At 46.8% G+C, this 24,018-nt stretch overlaps 4 protein-coding genes across 5 annotated transcripts; 2 read left to right on the forward strand and 2 right to left on the reverse strand.

The window, feature by feature from the left end:
• Positions 1–403: 403 nt before the first annotated feature.
• LOC117147743 lies at positions 404–1,048 on the reverse strand. Its single transcript, XM_033314744.1, has one exon. The coding sequence runs from the start codon at positions 927–929 to the stop codon at positions 477–479; it is 453 nt and encodes a 150-aa protein (XP_033170635.1). The 5' UTR covers positions 930–1,048; the 3' UTR covers positions 404–476.
• Positions 1,049–2,813: 1,765 nt separating this feature from the next.
• Positions 2,814–7,329, forward strand: LOC117147610 (glutathione S-transferase theta-3). The gene is made up of 4 exons (XM_033314568.1): positions 2,814–3,142; positions 6,249–6,535; positions 6,610–6,745; positions 6,812–7,329. The coding sequence occupies exons 1-4, from the start codon at positions 3,025–3,027 to the stop codon at positions 6,982–6,984; spliced, it is 714 nt and encodes a 237-aa protein (XP_033170459.1). The 5' UTR covers positions 2,814–3,024; the 3' UTR covers positions 6,985–7,329.
• LOC117147611 (fatty acid hydroxylase domain-containing protein 2) lies at positions 7,314–10,888 on the reverse strand. Its single transcript, XM_033314569.1, has 6 exons — positions 10,516–10,888; positions 10,292–10,446; positions 9,284–9,357; positions 8,285–8,460; positions 7,763–8,217; positions 7,314–7,698 (listed from the first exon to the last, which is right to left on the reverse strand). The coding sequence occupies exons 1-6, from the start codon at positions 10,726–10,728 to the stop codon at positions 7,548–7,550; spliced, it is 1,224 nt and encodes a 407-aa protein (XP_033170460.1). The 5' UTR covers positions 10,729–10,888; the 3' UTR covers positions 7,314–7,547.
• A 319-nt stretch (positions 10,889–11,207) lies between these two features.
• LOC117146567 (probable histone-lysine N-methyltransferase CG1716) lies at positions 11,208–19,045 on the forward strand. Of its 2 annotated transcripts, XM_033312867.1 has the most exons (5): positions 11,208–11,280; positions 11,347–15,532; positions 15,599–18,315; positions 18,380–18,542; positions 18,608–19,045. In XM_033312867.1, the coding sequence occupies exons 2-5, from the start codon at positions 11,501–11,503 to the stop codon at positions 18,764–18,766; spliced, it is 7,071 nt and encodes a 2,356-aa protein (XP_033168758.1). In that variant the 5' UTR covers positions 11,208–11,280; positions 11,347–11,500; the 3' UTR covers positions 18,767–19,045. The 2 variants fall into 2 exon arrangements, with proteins under 2 accessions (XP_033168758.1, XP_033168757.1); XM_033312866.1 differs by having other exon boundaries at positions 11,222–15,532.
• The last annotated feature ends 4,973 nt before the right edge of the window (positions 19,046–24,018 follow it).

Raw genomic sequence — 24,018 nt, forward strand, 5'->3', positions numbered from 1 at the left:
TCGTAACTTATTTGAAATTGAACGTTTGACATCTCAACAGCATTGTAAGCGCCATCTATTGGGTGGTAGGGTCGGATAGCGGATGGGCAACTCTACACATCTAACTCTAGTACAATCTCGTTTCATAGTCAGCACAAAAGTATGCTACAATATATTACAAAGTTGCAGGATATCGAAATATGTTGTAAGAGTAGTATGTATTTATAAATATATATATATATATATATATATATGAGTTTGCTAACTGATTCTAAGAAAAAATGACTTCAAATGATTCGTAAATGGTTGGTACTCTCGAAGTTTTTATCGATTCACACTCAGCCAAATAATTAAAAATAAATATTAAAAATAAATGAATGTAATGCATGACTGAAAGTTTATTATTTATAATTGTATCTTGATAATCGTTTGGCTTGAAGGAATTTCGAAATGAAATGATGTCAAAACCATTTGAATTGAAGATTATTTATTGCAGTCTACTTCTCATTGTCCGTCTTCGTGGAATCCATGAGATCCAATAGAGCAATCGGCTTCAGTTCCGTCTGGCCGTTGTCCAGAAAATCATGGGGCAACAAATCGAATCCAGTCAAGTCCTCGGCCTTCAGTTCATCATCGCCACCTGCCTGATCCGTGCGTTGCTGGTAACCGCCGATCAATGTAAGCATGCCATCACCATTGTCTTTCCTGCCATAGCCAAACTTGATGAACTTGCCGCTCCTCTTTTCGCACAGTTGCTTGGGCGTCACATCCTCCAGTATGATCTCATTGGACAGCAAGCGACCCTTGTAGGACAGCCGACTGAAGCCCATGGGCACGGACATGGCTCGCCCGATCCGTGCCTTCAGGTTGGCCACCGTTCCGAAGCGATCCACCTCGTAGACGTTCATCTTGCCATCGATCGTCTGCACTAGAACTTGCATCTTTCGCATCCTGATCCTGATATATATATATATATGGTGGCACGTCGAACTGAAACTTTTTCGTTTTATACACAAACTTTGATCTGCTTTGTTCGGATAGAAGTTTGCTTCTGGAATCCCTCTTGCCAAACTGTCGTCGTCATGCGAATGCTAGTGCAAGTTAAAATTCATGGCATCCTTAGATTACCTTTTTCGATTCTCCAATCGAATTGCATAAGGGGCAAGTGGCAACCCTGACGCTGACAACCCGTATAAAAATATTGCCAGGTATTCCAATTTAAAAAAAATCCATTTTCGCGCTTTAACTAGCCCACAACAGTGGCACATTCTGTCCCCCGCGATTCAAATGGACCTCTGACGAATTAGATGGAATTCTTCCATTCTGGAAGTGCACCGTTCCAATCTCATGGTCGCGGGTGACTGGAATGCGTCCCATTGGCTTTGGGGAGCGGGAAAGTGCAGCAATAGAGGACATGTGTTTGCGAATCTTGTACTAAACTCGACCAAACAGATTCTGTTATTTTTATTTATTTATATTTTTACTTTTATAGGATAATCATAGCGAAATTCCTGAAGATGCACGAAATGGACAGCTGATCAAAAGGCAGAAAGATAAAAGCAAAGTAAAGTGAGCCATTATCGTGGCAAGTGTCTTTGTGCCAACTGTTGTGCCACCTTGTACGGACAGCGGACACTTGTGACAGCAAATGCATCTTAGAGATACAGATACAAACGAAGACAAGGCACTTTGGCTGGCACTTCGGCCCAGTTTTATCAGCTCTGCAGTTGAACAAAAACAATTCGCTGACCGATATGGTAGGTATAGTTGTGTTTCTTGTTCTTGTTGGTATTTTCTGTTATTGGCCCCGTTTTCGGTAAACAAGATAACACAGCACATCGGAGATTCGGTTAGTGGGGTGCTGTGGGGCTTGGGATCGCGGGGATCCTCAAAATACACTTATTAATACTAAGCATTTTCTGATTGGAAATCGTCGCCAGATAACGCTCGAATATATCAAAGCTAGCCTAGTACAAAGGCAACAGAGCCGAATACCGAGTCGAAAAGAAACCAGCAAAACAAAAACAAGAAAAGCCGCAGCAGCAACAAAACACTGAAAGCAAAACAAACAGCGATAAAATCGAACAGCGAGGCACACTTGAAATACCCTATCGAAAATTGGGAAAGCCTTAACACATGGACTTAAGCCAAGTGTTCGTTAAGCCCTGAGTAAACGCATTAAGTTTAATAGCTCCAAGGGAATCTCTATGGACTCTATATGACTTAATGGTTAATATATAAGCTGCTTGTAACTAACGCATTTATGTGAGTTTAAGTATGATTTTTGGTATACGACTAGGAAAATGAGTAATAAGAGCTGATACCAATTTTCACCAGCCTCCGATTGGTAATACCCGAGTTACGATAGGTAGTTTTTGGATAATCCACTCCATTTCGCTCTGGGCCACACCCTCTTTTCAAAGGGGCATGCAGTCGCAATGTCCCCATCCCAGCGAGAGGGTAGCGCCAGTGTCAGCAGAGGCGGAGCAGAGGAGCAGCAGTGGGGGCCCCGTATACAATGTACATATGCACAAGAAGCCGGTCTTTTTTGTCTCTGTTTTTGTTTTTGTGTTCGCTTTTTTCTTTATTTCATTTTTTTTTTGTTAGCATCTTGTTGTGATCGCAACGCTGCTCCGCTGGCTTGTTTTTGCGGCGCATTTAATGAATGCGCCCCGTCAACCCCTCCCCTAATACTCCACACACACCACACACCAAACACCATACACCACACACCGCACACCACACACCACACACCACCTCACCCCACCCACCAGTGCGCTGCGCAGTCGGCGTCGACGCAGCGGCGTTGCGTTTAAAATGTCGCAGCGACGGCGCTGCGGAGCTCAGTCTAGCAGCAAAAGTCCAGCAGTCCGGTTCCAAAGCGATCTGATCTCAGTTTCGATTTGAATCCCCGATCTGGAATTTCGAATTTTGGATTGTACTGGAGTGCATTGAAGTGCCTACACCATTTTTTTTTTTCACCCACTCTAGTCAGAGAGCACACTGTACATAGTTTGAATATATATATATATATATATCAACGAGATGTCGCAGCCACTCAAGTTCTACTTCGATTTCCTGAACCAATCGAGCCGGGCGCTCTACATCCTCCTGGAGGCCTCCAAGATCCCCTTCGAGGCCATACCCATATCGATGCTCAAAGGTGAGTACTCGCTGTTAAGACGGGAGTGGTGGGCAGGGAGTACGTGAGCGTTGGCACACACAGCCGCATCTATGAGACAGCCACATCTATAAGGGCCCAAAGGTCGAACCAACCGACCAACCGACCAACCGACCGACGAACACATTCCTATGCATTTATGCTGCCCTTTGTGTTCGATATTTTTCGAGTCGGCGAGTGAGTTTCCAAATAAATTTTCCGCTCGTTAAAAATTCCACAATCCAAACGAAAAGTTTCCAAGGCGAAAGCGGGCAGACGTCGTTTTTGAAATAGTGTCACTCCATTCGAAAACAATTGAGGAAATGTGAAACATGGCGAGATTAGTCGAACATACATATGTACATGCTTATGTACATATGAGTTTGCATTGAAACGTGATTGTTCTCAAAAATATTTTCATTGCGAATGATAGACAAGATTAAAAGGAATCCCGAATCGAACGTGAGGATTCCTCCAAAGTGAGTGCAAAAGTATAATTTTGTTTTTTGCAGAAGTGTTCGGGCATATTGAGCAGGTGCACTTTGAACGTGTTTGCAGATAATCTTAGCCCTCGTTCATCCTAAAAAAACCGGCTAATTGCCTTCTATTCACGCTTTTATCGCAGGGCAAACAGAATATGGGTTTCAAAAATATACATACTATGTATATATTATTCTTGATTCAACAGCAAAGATTCAGTACTGTACCTAAAATCCCGGAGTGCACTTTGATCGTGTTTACTTCGCGCGGGAATCTAGAAATCGATCTTTGCGCTGGTTTTATCACCTGCTCGCCAAACTGGGACACTTATCAAATTTTCGATGAGATCTAGCGATTTGTTAGCCACTTTGTTATTTCTTTGCCATTCGCTTGAGTTTTGTTTTCCTTCATCATTTGGCGTTATGGTTTTTCTGTTTGCCAAGCTGCGCGTGCGCTTAGCACTTTGCGATGATTCGCATATGGCATCCATTTAAGAGTGGAGCTTGAGCGGATGGGGGGCTTCACACATCGTCTTGGCGTCTTGGTCGTTTTCCACTTGGTCAAGGTTGGCGGAAACGCCATAAAGTGCAGAATTGATGCGGGGATGCAATCAGCGGCCACATTAACGGCTGCATATATAATCGCGATATGTGGATAATGTCGGCTCGAGTTGACGTCAACGCCTTGGCATCGGGTAAGCTGATAGCCGCATAAATAGGTGCATATACCGGGATACCAACTACTATGCTAATCCCAAGGAGAGCTCCCCAACTCTCCTCCATACAATGTACGATTCCCAGACAGGCCTGCTTTTCATTTCTATATATATTGGAGTTGGTGCTGGCACTTGGACTTTGCACTCCGGTGAGCCAGTTAGTTCGCTTAGAAATCAGAGTCGTCGCTGCACGCGAGTGGAGGCAACAAGACAACCTTGTGGAGGTTAAAGACTCCGAGGCGGGGGCAAGCACTTTCAGTAGTTTCAGCACACACACACACACATCCATAGAGTGGCTGCACTAGCTCCACTAGCACTGGTGCCCAGCTCACCCGGTTTTCATGCCGCCCGAGCATGACGCAAGGAATCTAATCTGGCGGGCAGTTTACGAGCGCCACTGCAATTCGGATCAAGTGGAAATCGAATGGAGCTCTCGATTGGGCTATTGACATCATAAACATTGATACTTTCCAGCCCAATTTGGTATGCCCTTCAGATGGTTATCTACGAGTGGGCCTACCGATTTGCCAAGTAATCTGTGGTCTTCAAGCTGGGTTCCCAGAGGTCATATAAGGTTATAGGTATGCAGGTTGTATGCCTGCCATGGGCTCAGATAGATACTAGAGTTCCCAGAGATCGGAGCAGGTTAGACGGGTTAGTTGATCGATGGGAATAAGATTTACAAAGGATTTGTTGCGATGATGTTTATGGATGATTATGGGTAATAAGCTACCAGCGATAAGAGCAGCTCTTTTAATTAGCTCCAGGCCATATAGATTAATAGACTGCCATAATGCACCTGTGATAATGACCCTCACGAGCTTCCGGCTGCCCTTTCTATGGTAATCCCTGGGTCAGCCACCAACCATCACCTCAGATCTCGATCAGCCAGCCAGCCAGCCAGTCAATCACGAATCTCTCACGAATCGCCCTTTGCCTGGATGGGGCCAGCATATGGCGGCTCTAATTTTCCAAATGGCAGCAATTATAAAATTGAAAAATTGCCGCCGCCAATTCCCAATCTAATCAGCTGATGTCGGGAATCACAGTTCGCCACTAACTGCCGCTGCTGACTAATCAATTAGCTTTCCACACAAGCCACATTTGCCCAGTTAATTTCTTTGCTCATTCACACCACAAATCATGATGCGCTGGCGTGGATTGGGACTCGAAGTGGCGGGGTGTGGGTATTTGTGCCCACCCATCCAGATGCCAAATACCCAAACCAGAACGGGTATTTTTAGAGCCGGAGGCCTCGCAAGTGCCGCACGATTTGCCACTCCTCCGCGGAACGAACCCCTTTTCTATATGACACCACTGACTGCTCCACGCCCACGATGACCTTGGTGGTCAGGAAAAACAACAGAAGCAGAAGCAGTAACAGAAACTAAAACACTCCAAACAGGCGACATTGACAATGACTTTGCCTTTCGCCGGCCAGACACGCCCCCCTTTTGAGGGCATTAATTCCTACATTTCCAATTCCTATTGCGATTCCGATTCCGATTCCAGTTCCCTTATCGTTCCTTATCAGGTTTCTCGAATTCGGCCCGTGATTCGGCGGCGGCACCTGTTGCCGTGTAGCAATATCTCGTTGGGATCAGGCGATCCGGCGATCGGAAGACCAAAACACGCAACTGCAAGATTAAAAGTTAAAAATAAAACCAGCTTATTAATTAGGGGAGAAATTGGTGTTTGTTTTCAGATATGTACATTATAGATACTGCTTTAATAAATTAAAAAAATATATATAGATATTACTTATATTTAAAGCTGTCTCGTTCAATTTATAATCGTATATTAATTTGCTAATTATATGTGATTTGTTCACCATTAAGCATATATACAAGGTCATCGGGAAATTGTAGAAGCTAATAGAATCCCTCTCTTTTTCCTTACCCTTGACTATTCCAGGTGAGCACCTGACTGGCGAGTTCCGGGACAATGTGAACCGGTTCCGCAAGCTGCCGGCGATCACGGATCACGGCTACCAGCTGTCCGAGAACGTGGCCATCTTCCGGCATCTGGCACGCGAGAAGTTGGTGCCGGAGCACTGGTATCCGCGACGACATCTCGGCCGTAGTCGCATCGACGAGTACCTGGCCTGGCAGCAGACCAACATGGGTGTGGCCACCACGGAGTACTTCCAGCAAAAGTGGCTAGTGCCGTATCTGCAAAAGACGCGGCCAGCCGATAATGCGGTAGGTGGCACCTCATCCCAATGCTCCTGCTGTGCTCCAATGCTCCAACTAATCGCTGTCCATGGCAATTACAGGTGAATCTCGCCAGCAAGCAGCTGGAGCACACGCTCAACGAGTTCGAGCAGCTCTTCCTCAACTCCCGCAAGTTCATGATGGGCGACAACATATCGTATGCGGATCTCAGCGCCATCTGCGAGATCGATCAGCCAAGTGAGTAGAATACGGGAAGTCCATTAACGCACCTCGTACTAATGCCAGGATATGCCTTCCTCGCAGAATCCATTGGCTACAATGCGTTCCAGAATCGCAACAAGCTGGCGCGTTGGTATGAGACGGTGCGCGAGGAGCTGGGTCCCCACTACAAGGAGGTGCTGGGCGAGTTCGAGGCCAAGCTGAAGGGCAGTGGCAGTGGGCAGCAGCAGGGCGTCGCCCAGGCGGTGAAGCAATAGCCGGCTAAGCCCATCCTCCAATCTTGTTTAGTTCCCTAAGGCAATCGACTATTTAACCAGATTTTTTTTTTGTGCCCTACAACTATTGTATTTTTGTGATTATACTTGCTCTTCCTATCCAATAAGTCTTAGCCTTCCCCCATCACACTTGTTCTAACAATACCATTTGTGTCACGTAATGCTCATCTGTTTAAACCTACGAGAAAAACTTATATTATATATAAACTTAGTTGTTAATGATGTATTCTAATTATTCGTATATAAAGTACGCTTATGATTGTTAAAATATCGCCTCTTTTCCACGGACACAGAACAGAAAGATGCCCAACTTTGGCTATACATTTACATTTACGCTTTATTCGACTCGATTAACATTTGTGGGGGGGATTCGCTCTGGGAGCGGTGCTCGCGTGTGTGCGGAATTCTAGGGTTGTCTGCACCATACGTCTACATATGAGGTGTACAAAAAATAGGATCTGCCTGGTCATATCACAATTGAAATTTGTATACACAGATTGAGAAATGCTTGCTGCCATGCACAAGAGAACTTCCACTTCGCCGGCCTACTTCATCGTCGGATCGGGGAATGCATCGCGCGGCGGCTTGAAGCTCAGCATCATGATGTGTCGCGCATACGACTTGGTGGCCCGGAAAAGGGAGTCGGTGCCATGGAGGCGATCCAAGACGCCCAGCACGCCGAAACAGTTGTTGAATCTGTCAGTTGGCAAGGAAATTAACATATTAGTCTAGCTTATATCACTGGTTGCCAAGCAATTACTTTAAATGATGAAAATCATGCGCCTCGGGACTGGGAAAGAACGGCAGGTGATAGCCGGAGTGGGCGTTGAGCGTGGATAGGATGGCCAGGGCGAACCACAGCCACGCGGTGGCCACATGGCTGCCCATGAGAAAGACGCCCAGGAAGGGCGGCAACAGGTTGCTGAAGATGTGCTCAATGGGATGGCAATAGATGGCCGTCACCGAGATGGGGGCCGTCCACTCGTGATGCTGCTTGTGGATGTACTTGTAGATGTGCTTGTGGTGCAGCAGACGGTGCGAGTAGTAGAATCCCAGCTCCTCCATCAGGATGCACACGGTCAGCTCGAAGCAGACCCAGTGGAATGTGGGCAGGTCGCGAATGTCGCTCAGTCCACGGATCTCCATTAGTCGGTAGCTGGCGTAGGCCAATGGTATGCCCACGAATATCTGGTTGCAGACCACGCACCAGATCACCTGGAATTCGGAGGGTCAGTCAGTGGGGTCAATTGAAGCTCAATTTCTCCAACGATCGATTGCATACCTTCAGCAGACGACGAACCTCCACGGGCTCATTGGTGCCCGGCTGGATCTTGTACTTGCGCAGACAGGCGGGCCGATTGGTCAGGTCCATGAAGGTGTACAGTGTGCCCACGGTCCAGTAGACGAGCATTGTGAATATGGTGGTGCCGAAGACCCACAGAACCATGGGCTCGTCACCTGGAAGATTTGTTTATTTCAAATTGAATTAAAAGCTGGCGATAAGATGCCTTAAAGTATGCAAAGTTATAATCGGAAACCGAAATGCATAGTGAATTGATTCATATGAATGGATGTTATGAAATCTATAAAAGTATAAAGAAACACTCAAGCAACAGCTGGATATAAATCATATGTAGACCGTAAAAATAAAGCTGGCAAATAAACCCATAAAGATAAATGGCTTAAATAAAGTTATTAACGCAATGAATCGTGTGAATTGTAAATTGTAAAAGCCGTAAGGAAAATGCAATTTAACGGGCCTATGAACCCTGTTTACTCAGCTTCTGACTTTGAGCCCGGAACATTGAGCCCATTGTGCAATGCGTGAATTAACGTATTTGCTCGGGCCAAACAGAGTTATGGTTAAATAATAAGTGTGGCTAACCCGATTGGGGCTTACACACACTCGTACTCGTACTAAACATTTGTTTGCTGAAGAATTCAAATTTGCGTGAGTAACGCGGCGATTCATTTCGCCTAATTGGCAGCACTTCTGGCTGCATTTGTATCTGTATCTGTATCTGTATCTCTTGCATGTGTCTCTTTGTATCTTTGTGCCCGTATCTCTGTGTCTGTGCTTTGATGGAATTAGTAAACAAAACAGTTGTTGTTGACATTTTGCTGTGTCGCCAGTGGCTGAGAGTTGCAATTTATTTGCACAGTATAGCCTATGTGTACACAACGTACACAAAGAGAGGAGCAAAGTTTACCTGTCAACCTATCCATTCTTTTACCCTTTGTTTTGGATATAATATATATAATACTTGTTAGATTCACTTACCGAACGAGTCGATGAATTTGTCCCACTGCGACTGCCAGAAATCGCCGGAGGCGCCCCAAAAGCTCTGCAGATGCCTGGCATAGATATAAGAAACCTCGATGAATTTATCCTCCATGGCTCGTAATCTCCGTGTATATGTATATATTCTGGTTCTTGCAGAATTGGCTTTCTCCCGACTCTTCGCTCTTCTCGCGCCCTCTCTCTCGCTTTCTTCACGCCAATCGCGTGTCTTCGCTGCTGAGCGTCGCAAAGGCAACTGGCGATTTTGATCGCACGGAAAAGCGCAGCTCACAAAAACGAAGCTCAACTTAGTTCCACACTCTCGCCAAAAAATGAGAAAGAGGGAGAGAGTGTGGCGAAGAAAGCAGAAAACCGAACGTTGCATGCTCTTCCATGTCGTTTGTTCTCTAGAAATCTATGCTATGCTAGCTAATCTCGATCTCGATATGGGCAATTCGAGTAGATTTTCGACTTAGAAAGTTAATTTCATGATTGCACTTTCAACCTGTCTATTATTATATAGCAATGAAGAGTATACGCTTAGACAAATAACTAAACAAACACACTGATTACTATTCCGTTCTCTTCACCGGCGAATACAGAGGTGGTCAAAAGTATTTACACAACGAGCTTTTTTTTCAATTAGTTGACAATTGAAAAAAAAGCTCGTTGTGTAAATACTTTTGACCACCTCTGTATAGTGAAATCTAATGCAACTTTCATATAATGGTCCACTCTGAGGTCACAAGGGCTATCGACTCAGAATACGGACTTTAATTATTGCATTTTTGAGCAATAATACCAAACAAATTATGATATTAATAAGCATATAATACTGCAATCATTGCCCCAAAACTATTTTGAGCTATTATCTTTACTAATTGGATAAGTTGGTCCAGAAGCTTCCATTTAGATTGAAAATCTGTGTGAAAATTATTAAGCCCTAGACGAGGAGGGGCGCTAGAAGGCGGGAGAAAGCGGACTCCCGCCCAGAATCCCGATAATTACCAGGTGAGCACGTTGCGGAACAGAATGAAGGCGGCCAGGGCGCAGGTGATGATGAAGATGACGCTGTGCAGCGAGGACAGCCAGACGTCGGCGGTGCGGGCGTCATCCCAGTTTTGCAGCGGTGAACCGGGCGATGGTGTCTGTTCCTTGGCATTCTGGGGGATCAGGGGATTAGTATTTTTATTATTATTATTGTAGATTAGAAGAGATTCCAGCCGGCTTACATCATTCAGGTTGAGGTAGACCGGCGGCAGACCCGCCTTGTCCTTGACGATTCCACCGCCCAACGAAGAGGAGGAGGAGGAGGAGGAGGATGATGAGGAGCTGTTCCCAGTGCTTCCCGCTTGCTGGGACACCGAAATGGGCGAGGATGCGGATGATGAGCCGGATGAGAGGCCCATGCTACTTGGCGGTTTTCCGTGTACCGGATTTGACATATTTACGGCTTAATCTCGAGAATTTTCCCGGTTTTCCTTACTCTTCCTTTGAGACTTTCCCAGCTGAGTTGCTTTCTCGCTCTCTTGCTTTCCTATTGTTTTTGTTGTGGCTTTTCCGTTGTCCTTGACATTTAACGCATTTCGATTTTTCGATTGTTCGGCAGCCCATGTGCGTGGAATTCGAAAAGAATTCGGCTTGCTAGCAAGCGCACTGAATAAATAATAATAATTATAAATAATTGTTAACTTTGCGACATGAAACGTTTGTACAAAAAAAAAACGGCGAGCGATTATATTTGAATTTTCCTAATCAAGCTCTCTCGCTCGCTCTCTATCGCTATCTCGCGCGCAGTGTGACCATGCCAGTCATGGCCAATACAATACCACAGATAGCCACACTTAGCGAATGCACCCACCCACCCACGCACCCACGTCGCCTAGGTACTCAATCCAAAACCAATTCCCGCTTGGCAACACTGCGCGCAATGCATAAACAACAAGAAAGAAGAAGACGGTCAGCGGAGAGAAAAATCGAAGTTGCGCATTGCGTTGGTATTGGTGTCTCGCCGTGTGCATGTGACAGCAAGTGCAGTTAGTTTCTAACTGTAATCGTTTTAGGGATTTGAGATGGCACTCAAAGAGTAGATCTTACTGCGAATCGGACACAAAATTGCATCCCCCGTCGTTGGACTGCGCGATTTAGCATCCGGAGGCTGCGGCTAGCCCGCTGCGCTACACCCGCCGCACCACCCCGCCCTCACTTCGCCCACAAATGGAGGAGTCGGTTCCGCCAAGCAATCCGTCTCCGGTTGCGTCACGTGGCCGCGGACGTGGTCGCCCGCCGAAAGTGACGAACACGCCCCCGCACATCAATCCAGCGATGAAGAGCGCCGATGCAGGGGCATCGCCCACGCCGCCGGAGGATCAGGATTCCGGACAGAGCGAGTGCCGTCGCAGTTCGCGCAAGAAAATCATCAAGTTTGATGTCCGGGATTTGCTGAACAAGAACCGCAAGGCGCACAAAATTCAAATCGAGGCACGCATCGACTCGAATCCTAGTATCGGCCAGTTCCAGTCGGGCACAACTGCAGCATCCACATCCATGTCAACAGCAACAGCATCAGCCGCATCTGCATCCTCAGCCGCATCTGCATCCTCAGCCGCGACCGTGAACCGTTTGTTCTCCATGTTCGAGATGAGCCACCAATCGTTGCCGCTACCACCACCGCCGCCACCCGCTCTCGAGATCTTCGCCAAGCCAAGGCCCACACAGAGTCTGATTGTGGCCCAGGTGACCAGTGAACCATCGGCTGCTGGAAGCGGACAACCCGTGCAGACGATGGCCGGCCTGTCGCCGTTGACACCTCGCAAGCGGGGTCGTCCCCGTAAGAGTCAACTAGTGGATGCGGCCATTATTCCAACGGTCATTGTGCCCAGTTGCTCCGATTCCGATACGAACTCCACCAGCACGACCACTTCCAACATGAGCAGTGACAGCGGCGATCTTCCTGGCTTTCCCATACGGAAACCCAAGTCCAAGTTGCGCGTCTCACTCAAACGCTTGAAACTGTGCGGACGGCTGGAGTCCTCCGATTCGGGGAACTCGCCATCGTCTTCTTCGCCGGAGGTTGAGCCACCAGCACTTCAGGATGAGAACGCCATGGACGAGCGGCCAAAGCAGGAGCAGAACCTGACCCGAATAGTCGTTGCCGAGGAAAACTCCGATTCCGACTCACAGATCATATTCATTGAGATCGAAACGGAGAGCCCCAAGGGACAGGAGGAGCAGGAAGAGGAACGGCCAGTCGAGGTGGAACCACAAGATCTGATCGACATCGACATGGAGCTGGCCAAGCAGGAACCCACTCCCGATCCGGAAGAAGATCTAGATGAGATTATGGTGGAGGTTCTCAGTGGGCCACCCAGTCTCTGGTCAGCGGACGATGAAGCCGAGGAGGAGGAGGATGCGACAGTTCAGAGAGCCACTCCACCGGAAAAGGAGCCTGCAGCAGATTCCTCATCTTCAGCTCCACGCCGCAGCAGACGGTCAGCGCCGTTGAGTGGCAGCAGTCGCCAGGGGAAGACTCTCGAGGAGACCTTCGCCGAGATAGCCGCTGAGAGCAGCAAGCAGATCCTGGAGGCGGAGGAATCACAGGATCAGGAGGAGGAGCACATACTGATAGATCTCATCGAAGACACGCTAAGTGAGCCAGAGGTTACGTCGTCCGTATCGCCAACTATCGAACACATGGTGGTGGAAGAAGTCGTAGTCGAAGAGAACCAGTTGGTGGATGAAGCGGATGTAATCCTTGATTCCAAGCAAGAATTTGTCATTAACAAAGTATTTTCAGAGTCTGACAAGATTGCTGCAAGCTTGAACAAAGACATTTGCGAGCCAAAAGTGGAAACTAAAGATACGCGGGGCGAAGTGGTCCCAAGGCCAGAATTGGTCACCGAAGATGTTTATATTACACACGGAATTGCTGCAACTTTAGAAAAATCATCCCTAGCAACAGAACTAACTACGGAAATCAATGCAAAAACAAAACTATCCCTAGATGTCGTAATAGAGCCGCCACTGAAAGATGAAGACGATCCGAAGCCAACGGAGGTAGAACTGCCCGGATCGAAGCCAGCAGTAAACATTCCAAAGTCTGACCGAACTTTATTAGCCGAAGTGGAAACGAAGCCGTCTCCACTTGTGCAGCTAGAATGTGACACCCTAGGAAAAGTAAGTCGAACGGTACTATCACAATCGTCACTGTCAACAGAAGAAAAGTCGAACGAAAATATAGACACCACTGCATTGAAGACTGAGGCAGCGAAAGAGGATAGATCACCGGTCGCTCCGGAAGAAGAGACATCGAATAATTCGGAAGAACCAAATTCTTTGCTAGAAGATTTCGAAATCAACCAGGAACAAGAGCAGAATATACTAGCTGATGATCAGATGGTGAAGTGCAACAATCAAAAGGAGCACAAGAAAACACCGTTGCCAGAGATGAAGGAGCGCAAGAAACCACTCGCAGGAGATGTGTCCAAAAAGGAGAAGGTAATGGAAAAACCGGCCAGGTCCTCGCCAGCAATTGTGGATAAAAAAGTACGTGCAGGTGAAATAGATAAGAAGGTCGTAAAATCCACAAAAGGGACTGTTCCAGAAAAGAAAATGGATACGAAAAAATCTTGTCCAGCCGTTACTCCTGGTAAGCAAAAAGAGAGTGGAAAATCTGCAAAGGAAGCCATTTTGAAGAAGGAGAATGAAAAGGATAAGTTGTCATCCACTCAAACACTGGATAAAAAGGGAAAAGATACTGCCCAATGGCCACCTAAAGCGCTACAAGAATGTGCACCGTCAGTGATCTCGAAATCCACATCGAATCAATCCGCACCCAAAGAAGAACAACATGCAGCAAAAGAAAAAAAAGAAAAAAGCCTTTCCGACAATTCGACATCAGCGGTTCTCAAGGCCAAAGAGAAAGCGGTGTCCGGTTTCGTTGAATGCGATGCCATGTTTAAGGCAATGGATTTGGCCAACGCCCAGTTACGTCTCGAGGAGAAGAACAAGAAAAAGCAGAAGAAGGTGCCGCCCAAGGTAGAGGCACCGCCAAAGGTAGACCCACCCACCGCCGTGCCTGTTCCTGGGCAGAAAAAGTCGCTGGCTGGTAAGACCAGTTTGCGCAGGAACACCGTCTACGAAGACTCACCAAAACTGGAAAGGAACAGTTCTCCCGGCTCCGATTCCGCTCAAGCAAACACTTCGGCTGGCAAGTTGAAGCCATCGAAGCCCAAAAAGAAGATTAATCCGCGACGCAGCACGATATGTGAGGCAGCTAAGGATCTCAGATCGAGCTCGAGTAGCAGCACACCCACTAGGGAGGTGGCCGCCAGCTCGCCAATTTCCACCTCATCGGATTCCTCTTCGAAGCGAAACGGATCCAAGAGAACCACGTCCGATCTGGCCGGTGGCTCGAAGTTGGACCAAAGACGGTACACCATCTGCGAGGATCGTCAACCCGAGACCGCCATACCAGTACCGCTGACCAAGCGCCGCTTCTCGATGCACCCCAAGGCATCTGCGAATCCGCTGCACGACACCCTTCTTCAAACGGCAAGCAAAAAGCGGGGCCGAAAGGAAGGCAAAGAGTCACTGAGCCGCCAGAATTCACTGGACTCCAGTTCGAGTGCCTCTCAAGGCGTACCGAAAAAGAAGGCCCAAAAGTCGGCAGAAGTTCTAAATGCGGCGCTCTTGGAAACTGAGTCATCCGAGTCCACTTCATCGGGAAGCAAAATGAGCCGCTGGGATGTGCAAACCTCTCCGGAACTGGAGGCTACCAATCCGTTCGGCGATATTGCTAAGTTTATCGAGGACGGCGTGAATCTTCTCAAGCGCGACAAGGTGGATGAAGAACAACGGAAGGAGGGGCAGGATGAAGTGAAGCGAGAACCCGATCCCGAAGAGGATGAATTCGCGCAACGGGTGGCTAATATGGAGACCCCGGCCACAACGCCTACCCCATCGCCCACGCAATCGAGTCCGGAGGACTCAGCATCCACCACGACTGCTCTCAAGGCGTTGGAGACCAGCGGAGGCGTGCGCCGCTCCCATCGGATCAAGCAGAAGCCGCAGGGACAACGCGCTAGCCAGGGCAGAGGTGTGGCCAGCATGGCGCTGGCACCAATCAGCATGGACGAGCAGCTGGCCGAGCTGGCCAACATCGAGGCCATCAACGAGCAGTTTCTGCGCAGCGAGGGCCTGAACACTTTCCAGTTGCTAAAGGAAAACTTCTATCGTTGTGCCAGGCAGGTGAGTATCGGTTGGGTTTGCCATCCACACTAGAACTCCATCCATTCCATAATTTCTGTGCTTCAGGTGAGCCAAGAGAATGCCGAGATGCAATGCGATTGCTTTCTCACTGGCGACGAGGAGGCGCAGGGTCATCTAAGCTGCGGCGCCGGCTGCATAAATCGAATGCTGATGATCGAGTGCGGGCCACTGTGCTCAAATGGTGCGCGGTGCACCAACAAGCGCTTCCAGCAGCACCAGTGCTGGCCATGTCGCGTTTTCCGCACGGAGAAGAAGGGATGCGGCATCACGGCGGAACTGCTAATACCGCCGGGTGAATTTATCATGGAGTATGTGGGAGAGGTGATCGATAGCGAGGAGTTCGAGCGCCGACAGCATCTGTACTCGAAGGATCGCAATCGTCACTACTATTTCATGGCCCTGCGAGGAGAAGCCGTCATCGACGCCACCTCCAAGGGTAACATCTCGCGGTACATCAACCACAGTTGTGATCCCAATGCCGAGACGCAGAAGTGGACGGTCAACGGAGAGTTACGCATTGGATTCTTCAGCGTGAAGCCCATTCAACCCGGCGAGGAGATTACCTTCGATTACCAGTATCTGAGGTATGGCCGAGATGCCCAGCGTTGCTACTGCGAGGCAACCAACTGCAGGGGTTGGATTGGAGGTGAACCGGACTCGGATGAGGGCGAGCAACTGGATGAGGAAAGCGACAGCGATGCTGAGATGGACGACGAGGAGCTGGAAGCCGAGCCGGAGGAGGGCCAGCCGCGCAAGACAGCCAAGGCAAAGGCGAAGTCGAAACTTAAGGCGAAGCTACCTCTGGCCACCGGTCGCAAGCGCAAAGAACAGTCCAAGCCCAAGGATCGCGAGTACAAAGCCGGCCGCTGGCTGAAGCCCTCTGCTGCCGGGTCATCATCATCGGCCGAGAAGGCCCCAAAGAAGCCGAAGGTCAACAAATTCCAGGCAATGCTTGAAGATCCCGATGTGGTGGAGGAACTCTCGCTGCTAAGGCGAGGCGGGCTGAAGAACCAGCAGGACACGCTGCGCTTCTCACGTTGCTTGGTTCGTGCCAAACTGCTCAAGACGCGTCTGGGACTCTTGCGTGTGCTTACTCATGGAGAGCTACCATGTCGCCGGCTTTTCCTGGACTATCACGGCTTGAGGTTGCTACATGCCTGGATAAGCGAGAATGGCAATGATGAACAGCTGAGAGAAGCCCTGCTGGACACCCTCGAATCACTGCCCATCCCGAATCGCACCATGCTAAGTGATAGTCGCGTATACCAGAATGTCCAACTGTGGAGCAACAGTCTGGAGCAGCAGCAAGCTGTGGTGCCGGAACCGAAGCAGGCGGCTCTTCACAAACGGATGGTAGCCCTGCTCCAAAAATGGCAAGCTCTGCCGGAGATCTTCCGCATCCCTAAGCGCGAACGAATCGAGCAGATGAAGGAGCACGAACGTGAGGCGGATCGCCAGCAAAAGCATGTCCATGCCAGCACCGCTCTGGAGGATCAGCGCGAGCGGGAGAGCAGCAACGATCGCTTCAGGCAGGACCGTTTCCGTCGGGACACTACGGGCAGTCGAATAGGCAAACCCACCCGCATGAGCGGAAACAATACCATATGCACGATAACCACCCAGCAGAAGGGCAGCAACGGAGCCACGGACGGAATGGCCAGGAACGATAATCGCCGCAGATCTGACATGGGACCCTCGTCCGAGCAAAAGCGTACGCTGTCCAAGGAGCTACGGCGCAGTCTGTTTGAGAGGAAGGTGGCTCTGGATGAGGCTGAGAGGCGCGTGTGCACCGAGGACCGGCTTGAGCACGAGCTGCGCTGCGAGTTCTTTGGCGCTGATATCAACACGGATCCCAAGCAGTTGCCCTTCTACCAAAAAACGGACACTAACGAGTGGTTTAACAGCGACGACGTGCCCGTACCGGCACCGCCGCGCACAGGACTGTTGACGAAGGCGCTGCTATCACCCGATATCGATATTGGCCAGGGTGCACCTGACGTCGAGTATAAACTGCCGCCTGGAGTGGATCCCCTGCCGCCCGCTTGGAACTGGCAGGTGACGAGCGACGGTGACATCTACTACTACAATCTGCGACAGCGCATATCGCAATGGGAGCCACCCAGTCCAGAACAGCGTCTTCAGACGCTGCTGGAGGAGAATTCCACGCAGCAGCCGCTGCATGAGCTTCAAATCGAACCCGCGGTCCTGGAAAACGAGCTCATTCAGATCGACACGGACTACGTGGGCTCGCTCAGTACCAAGTCCCTGGCGCAGTATATAGAGGCCAAGGTGCGGGAGCGTCGTGAGCTGCGTCGCGGTAAACTGGTCTCCATCCGACTGATAAGTCCAAGACGGGATGAGGATCGTCTGTACAATCAGTTGGAGTCCCGGAAGTACAAGGAGAACAAGGAGAAGATCCGGCGACGCAAGGAGCTCTACCGACGACGCAAGCTCGAGGCCCTACCGGATGCGATTGACGATATTCCTGTTCCTGGCCAACCAATAACTATTCAGCCCTACTTGTACTCCTCCGACGAGGAAGAAACTAAAGTCCCAGCGATGGAAGAGCCCGCCGCTAGGGAGGAGCAGCAGGATTCACTGAACATGGCACCGAGCACCAGTCATGCCGCCATGGCGGCTCTGGTCAAGGTAGTGACCCAGCCTAACGGACTGGGGGCGGCTGGCAAGCGTAAGCTACCGATGCCACCGAATGTTTCGATGAAGAAGCACCGCCAGGAACAAAAGAACAAGAAGAGCAAGAGGTGAGTCTGAGTTTGGTTGGTTGCTTTACAGTTGGGCTTATTCTAATTACCTGTGTGCTATCAGTTCCCAGAGTCCCCTAACCGCCGCCAGTGCACGCGAGGCCCACGAGAAGTTCCGCTTTGAGATCAGTGGGCATGTGGCCAATTTTCTGCGTCCGTATCGCAAGGAGAGCTGCCAGCTGGGTCGGATCACCACTGATGAGGACTACAAGTTCCTGGTTAATAGGGTGAGTTGTGAAGATTCGTTTCTTGCTGCGCATTTCATTTATCCCGACTCGCTTTCCCCAAACAGCTAAGCTATCATATTACCACCAAGGAGATGCGGTACTGCGAGGTCAGCGGGAATCCCCTGTCCTGTACGGAGTCCGTGAAGCACAAGTCCTACGACTTCGTCAACCAGTACATGCGGCAGAAGGGGCCCGTCTACCGGAGGCCGGCGGAAAAGGAATAGCAAATCGAGAAATTGTGTTCTTCTGCGGCAGCAGATATCGAACCCGAACCAAATCCCACACGGAACTAAAACTTTACTTTAGCTTTAGATACGAATTTAGTTAAGTACATTCGAACCCTAGGATGCGATCTACCCCTCGAAGTGGGTAGCGTTTTAAGTGTGGGCAGCCAAACTGTACAGTTAATGAAATAGCGTGAGATGTAAGTGGAAAAAATCCACAATTCTTTTTGTTTCGTAAAATTGCTTATAATTTCTAATAAATTCGCATATTCATTATCATTTTCATTGACATTTACACCAGCTGACAAACAATAAATAAAACAACATAAAATGTTGTGAAATTATCATCTATGGTGATTTCGGTAGCAAGGAATATAAAATAATTAACATGGAAAGAAAAGAGATGGAATGTCAGTTATGTAAGTCATTCCAATAAGAAAACTGCTTGCGCGCAAAACTGCTTACTTCACAAACCGTACAGTAGCTGAGTACTGTACTAAAATGTTATCCTTAGCTTGGTGCTTTCCAAGTTTTGTACTAAAATTATTAGGGTCGCAGTTTAATTATATTGTGCAGTTAACCACTTGCCTGTTACCAACATGCAGCAAAGGCGCAAGTCCAAACTGCTTGGCCACTTGGCGCGCATTTTGATTATTCATTCAAACATTTATTGTATTCATTTTGTAAAAATATTCATATTTAGGAAATTAAATAATGAAACTATTAACTTTTAATTTATCAAAATGTTATCGAATAAAAGCAACTTTTGTGTTCTACTTGCTCAACTAAACTTCGCATCGTTTCGCAAAATACTTCATTTATTCATAATTTATTAAGTTGGATTTAATGTGAAAAACACAATTGCATACGTATTGTTGTTCGGATTTTTTCCTGCATTTAAGGAGCGCTTTTCGTTTATTAACAATTCGCCATCAGATCGAAAAAAATCACTCCATCTCTGTGGGCGGTCGTATCTCCCAGTGGCAATCTCTGTTGGCCAGTGGACGCGATGGGAGGAATGTGGCCAAAAGCGACGGGTAAGTGGGGCATGCAAATCTCGGGGTTTTCGTGAGGGTGGGGAGAGGGGGGGGGGGTGGCGTTTGTGGCGGACGTCGATGTGGCAAATTAACCGCACAAAGCGGTGGCAATATGGTGAGCGGGCGAACACGTGACTTGGAGCATTAAGCAATTTGCCGGACGGATTGTTGGTTCTGTTCATTGAGCGCCTAAGCAATTGAATTAGCCTTTACCCATTGGACAACAGGGATCCCGATCTCTGACGCTTCTCTACGGCGATTGGAGTACACTGGCAGAAATTCACACTAGCTTAAAATGGAATCGATTGAGTTTGATTCAACGCTGGCATGCGCACGGTTTTTTAATTAATTTTATTTTTTATCACGAGTTGAGTAACTTTGTCTGTCAAAAAAAATCTATAATATAATTGTTTAAATTGATTAAAAAACAAGACTTCACAGTATATTCCTTAAAATGTTTAAATTGTCCAGTAGTAAGTACTCAGAATGGTTTGAGTGCAATGGGCAGCAGGAACAACAAGTCAAATGTAATTGCCAGCAGCCTGAACTCTTCACCCATCAACAACGCCCCCGCTGACTCCCTTGCCACCTTGCCCCCTTGCCTCTTGCCCCTTTGCCCCCATGCCCCTTTGCCAATTTGGCCCCCTGAACATGCAATAAACACATGCGAGTGCCAACGAGTTTACAGTTTCGATTATGGCCAGCAGACTTTGGGCCAACAGCTTCAGGGACAACTTACCGCCTCTTGAGTTGATTTGAGTGGCCAGGAGAGGAAGAGGGCAGTAGGTGGACTTTTGAGATGCTCAAATATATTTATAAGACACGTAAACACATCTGTAATATGTGTAATGTGGTAAGCATTTTCCATGTTCCAGCATTTATCGTGTTTAAAAGTGTGTCACATTACATTCTGAATCCGTAAGTTTAGCTTAATAGAATATTATTGAAAAATTAGAGGTTCAAGTTTCTCAGCTACCCTTTGTTAAATTCAAATCGCTTCAATTTTCAAGCAAAATAAATCATAAATGTTTTCGCAACAGCAAGTGAATTAAATCCATTGACGGCAGAATGCTTGCCCGATTGAAATTCGCATTAATTAAATTACCTCACAAGCAATTGGCCCCGGATATCTGAATGTTAACTATTTGAAAATTAATGCGAAAGTGTTCGGGTGGAGAAGTCGACTTGACTCGAGTTAATGGCGGGGTGCGATGCATCGTGACCTGTCACTCGTTGACATATTGACTCATCAATTGCAGGCTAACAGCTTTGACAATACTCCAAACGGCAATGACAACTGCCAACCCCAAGACGAGTCCGCGAACCCACCAACTGTCGGCAAGGGGACCAAAAACTCCGCTCCCGGGACACTCGGAAAAATCAGTACACTTTTTTTGACTAAAAATTACTCGATTGTTGGCTGAAAAAACGAAAATATTGATCCAAATATGGAATGTTATACCTCGTTGAGCTTGAAATTAAATTCCCAATCGATTGGTATTCAAATTTGGAAGCATAAATTTTTGACCATTTTCGCAAATTTTAATGATGTTACCCCTTATCGAAAATTTACACAAAAACTAATTTCTGGCAATCCGCTAAAAAGTGATAGGACTAGTTAGCATTGGTATTTACGTGCTCAAAACAGTTTTTATTTTATAAATTGAACCATTTTTAGCAAAGTTATGATGAAAATCCCATTTGTAAACATCAAGTTTTTGGCATGAAGTAGTTTTATCGAATTTTCGTATTAAAATAATCCGTTTTTTAGCGAAAACTTTAAAAATAATTGTCTGAAAATGGAATGTCATATCTCGTTGAGTTCGTATTTAAATTTCCAATCTAACTGTATTCAAAAATTGAAAAACTATTTTTTTCCCATTTTTTGCAAATTTTGATGATGTTACCCCTTACAAAAAATGCAAAATTGAGCCAAAAAATTTTTTTCCTAAATCCGCCAAAAAGGGATACTGGTCGTTTGCATGATTAACGAGCTGTATAAAAAAGTCAACTTTTTAACTATATGATAATTTTTGGCCAATAAATGGCAAAAACCTCCATTTTACATAGGGATTTTTCCTTAAAGTCGTTTTCGGATTTTCACCCTAAGTTTCCAATCGGATGGTATGCCAAAGAAATAATTTTATTTATTGCTAACTTTTTGCGAATTTTAATGATGATTTGCTGGCAGAAAAATATTTTGTAGCCAATTTTTGAACCATATTTAGACAAGTTATGTTAAAAACTCTCTACATAAGTAGTTTCATAGACTTGTTTTAAATGAAAGCTGCTGGCCAATTTTTTCGAGTGTATGCCAATGGGTGACTGAGCATCTGGAGTCGGGGCGACCATTATTCCAATGGCCACTGTAGTGGAAGAAGCGAAATTTTAATGTTAATGAACATCATTTTTCTCTGTTTACTTGCGCTTGTGTTAAGTGTCGCAAATAAATTCATTAAAGTGACATTTTTCAATTTTAATGAACAGCACTCGCCGAAAAAAAGAACGCGCGGGAAATGGACATCCAAGAAATGAATACAAATAACGCCGGGCATTATGTTGTCAAATTGAGAAATGAATTACGGCCTATTTATGAAAATCATCAGCGCAGGATTATCGTAATCGCCGCTTGGCATCGGTGCAGAAAGTTTTGGCACTCATTCATTCGTGCAATTTGCAAATTTCACCTTATCGGCCAATAAATAGCCGGCTGTTTGACACTTTCAGTCGAGATGCTATCGACGCTTTTAGCCATTACAAAGTGAATTTATCCGTTGCGACTCTGTGAGCGATTGTAATTGTTAAGCGTATCGCTGTGCTGTGCCATCGATGAACTTTTAATTGCTCGCCTCTTGCGCACAATTAATTTTTGCCCGCTCCTGGTCATTTCTACTCGCATCAATTCATTGGTCATTTCAAAAAATTTATGGAAAAAGTGTTGGCAAAGAAGCGCACACACAGGTGGGATTTTCAACATATTTTAGCAATAATATTAAACACGTTTTAGCGTACAAAGGAGCTGCCCAATGATATCAACTTATACAATTTGTTATTGGTGACTTTAGTTTCATATCTGCAGGACACTGAATATTGTTACCTTCCACATTCGTCTGTATAGTAGTATCATACTATTTAAGTTTTCATCGGTTTATTTGTATTTTTTTTGCAAAAAGTGAAAGGAAAATGAGTGCAGCTGAAGGAAGAGCCCACATTTCATGTGCTTCATGTGTGTGTGTGTGCTTATGACAAACATTAACATATCACTTTACAGCACAGATAAGGTGGCACACACACACATGCATACTTCTCTGGCAGATCCTGCTCCTTGTGGTTCTTCAGCTCCTTTCCTTTGGTGCCTTCAGTGCCTTCAGTGCCTCCGCCAGCTGATGGGCTTACCCAATTATGAAACATTAAAAATACGCGCATATAAATCGCTTCATTTTTATGCGCAATTACGCGGGGGAGACAGTAACCTTGGCTTCCCATTTTCATTTTCATTTTCAGTCCCATGCCCATTCCCATCTGCCACTCGCACCCTTCCCTGGCCATCCGCACATTTTGCGCCCTCCAGCGCCCAGCTCCTCGCAGCTTTCTCCTCACTCAAGACGACTCCTGATTCTGATGCTCCCCAATCCGCTGCTCCTGGCAGCTGCTTCAGATTCAGCTCCTCCTTTGGCTGCTGATTATGGCTGAATGACACTATCGAAAATTACAGAAGTACAAGGGACAAGCTTACCTTCATTAATGAGTTTCATTTGAAATGGCACCTATACTACAAAAATAATTTTTTAACTTTAAGATGATTCAATAGTTTTCTAAACCAAATATAACTTGAGATACAAACAGTAGACGGCCTTCAAGTTATAAGTTCCTTTATAGTGAAAATATATAGATATACAAATATTTAAAAAATATATATTCAATAAGTAATACGGTAAACAATGAATAACAATAAATGCGGCCAGTGTCTGGTAGTCAACCTTGGAGCTCCCAGTGCCTCATTCTTCCTTGCTTTGTGCTGTTCGCGCTACTCAATTAAGTTAATTCCCGTTTGCATAAGCTGTTGGGGGTTGGGGGTAGGGGGTGGTGTTTTTCCACCCATCACCCCCCCACTCTGATGCGCATTTTCCGGGCTCGCAGTCATGTATTTTTTATTTATTTTGATTTAAAGCGATTTTCGGCACGTCTGCAGCCTCAACCACTCAACCGTGTGCA

Source organism: Drosophila mauritiana, chromosome X (genome assembly GCF_004382145.1).
Source record: "Drosophila mauritiana strain mau12 chromosome X, ASM438214v1, whole genome shotgun sequence".
Classification (NCBI taxonomy): Eukaryota; Metazoa; Arthropoda; class Insecta; order Diptera; family Drosophilidae; genus Drosophila; species Drosophila mauritiana.

Coding starts and splice junctions, on each gene's coding strand:
- LOC117147743 (XM_033314744.1), bottom strand. CDS start 929: ATGCGAAAGATGCAAGTTCTAGTGCAGACGATCGATGGCAAGATGAAC.
- LOC117146567 (XM_033312867.1), top strand. CDS start 11,501: ATGGAGGAGTCGGTTCCGCCAAGCAATCCGTCTCCGGTTGCGTCACGT. Junction 18,316..18,379: donor AAGAACAAGAAGAGCAAGAG/GTGAGTCTGAGT, acceptor GTGTGCTATCAG/TTCCCAGAGTCCCCTAACCG. Junction 18,543..18,607: donor ACAAGTTCCTGGTTAATAGG/GTGAGTTGTGAA, acceptor TTCCCCAAACAG/CTAAGCTATCATATTACCAC.
- LOC117147610 (XM_033314568.1), top strand. CDS start 3,025: ATGTCGCAGCCACTCAAGTTCTACTTCGATTTCCTGAACCAATCGAGC. Junction 3,143..6,248: donor ACCCATATCGATGCTCAAAG/GTGAGTACTCGC, acceptor TGACTATTCCAG/GTGAGCACCTGACTGGCGAG. Junction 6,536..6,609: donor CGCGGCCAGCCGATAATGCG/GTAGGTGGCACC, acceptor TGGCAATTACAG/GTGAATCTCGCCAGCAAGCA.
- LOC117147611 (XM_033314569.1), bottom strand. CDS start 10,728: ATGTCAAATCCGGTACACGGAAAACCGCCAAGTAGCATGGGCCTCTCA. Junction 8,218..8,284: donor AGGTTCGTCGTCTGCTGAAG/GTATGCAATCGA, acceptor TCCGAATTCCAG/GTGATCTGGTGCGTGGTCTG. Junction 7,699..7,762: donor CATGATTTTCATCATTTAAA/GTAATTGCTTGG, acceptor GCCAACTGACAG/ATTCAACAACTGTTTCGGCG.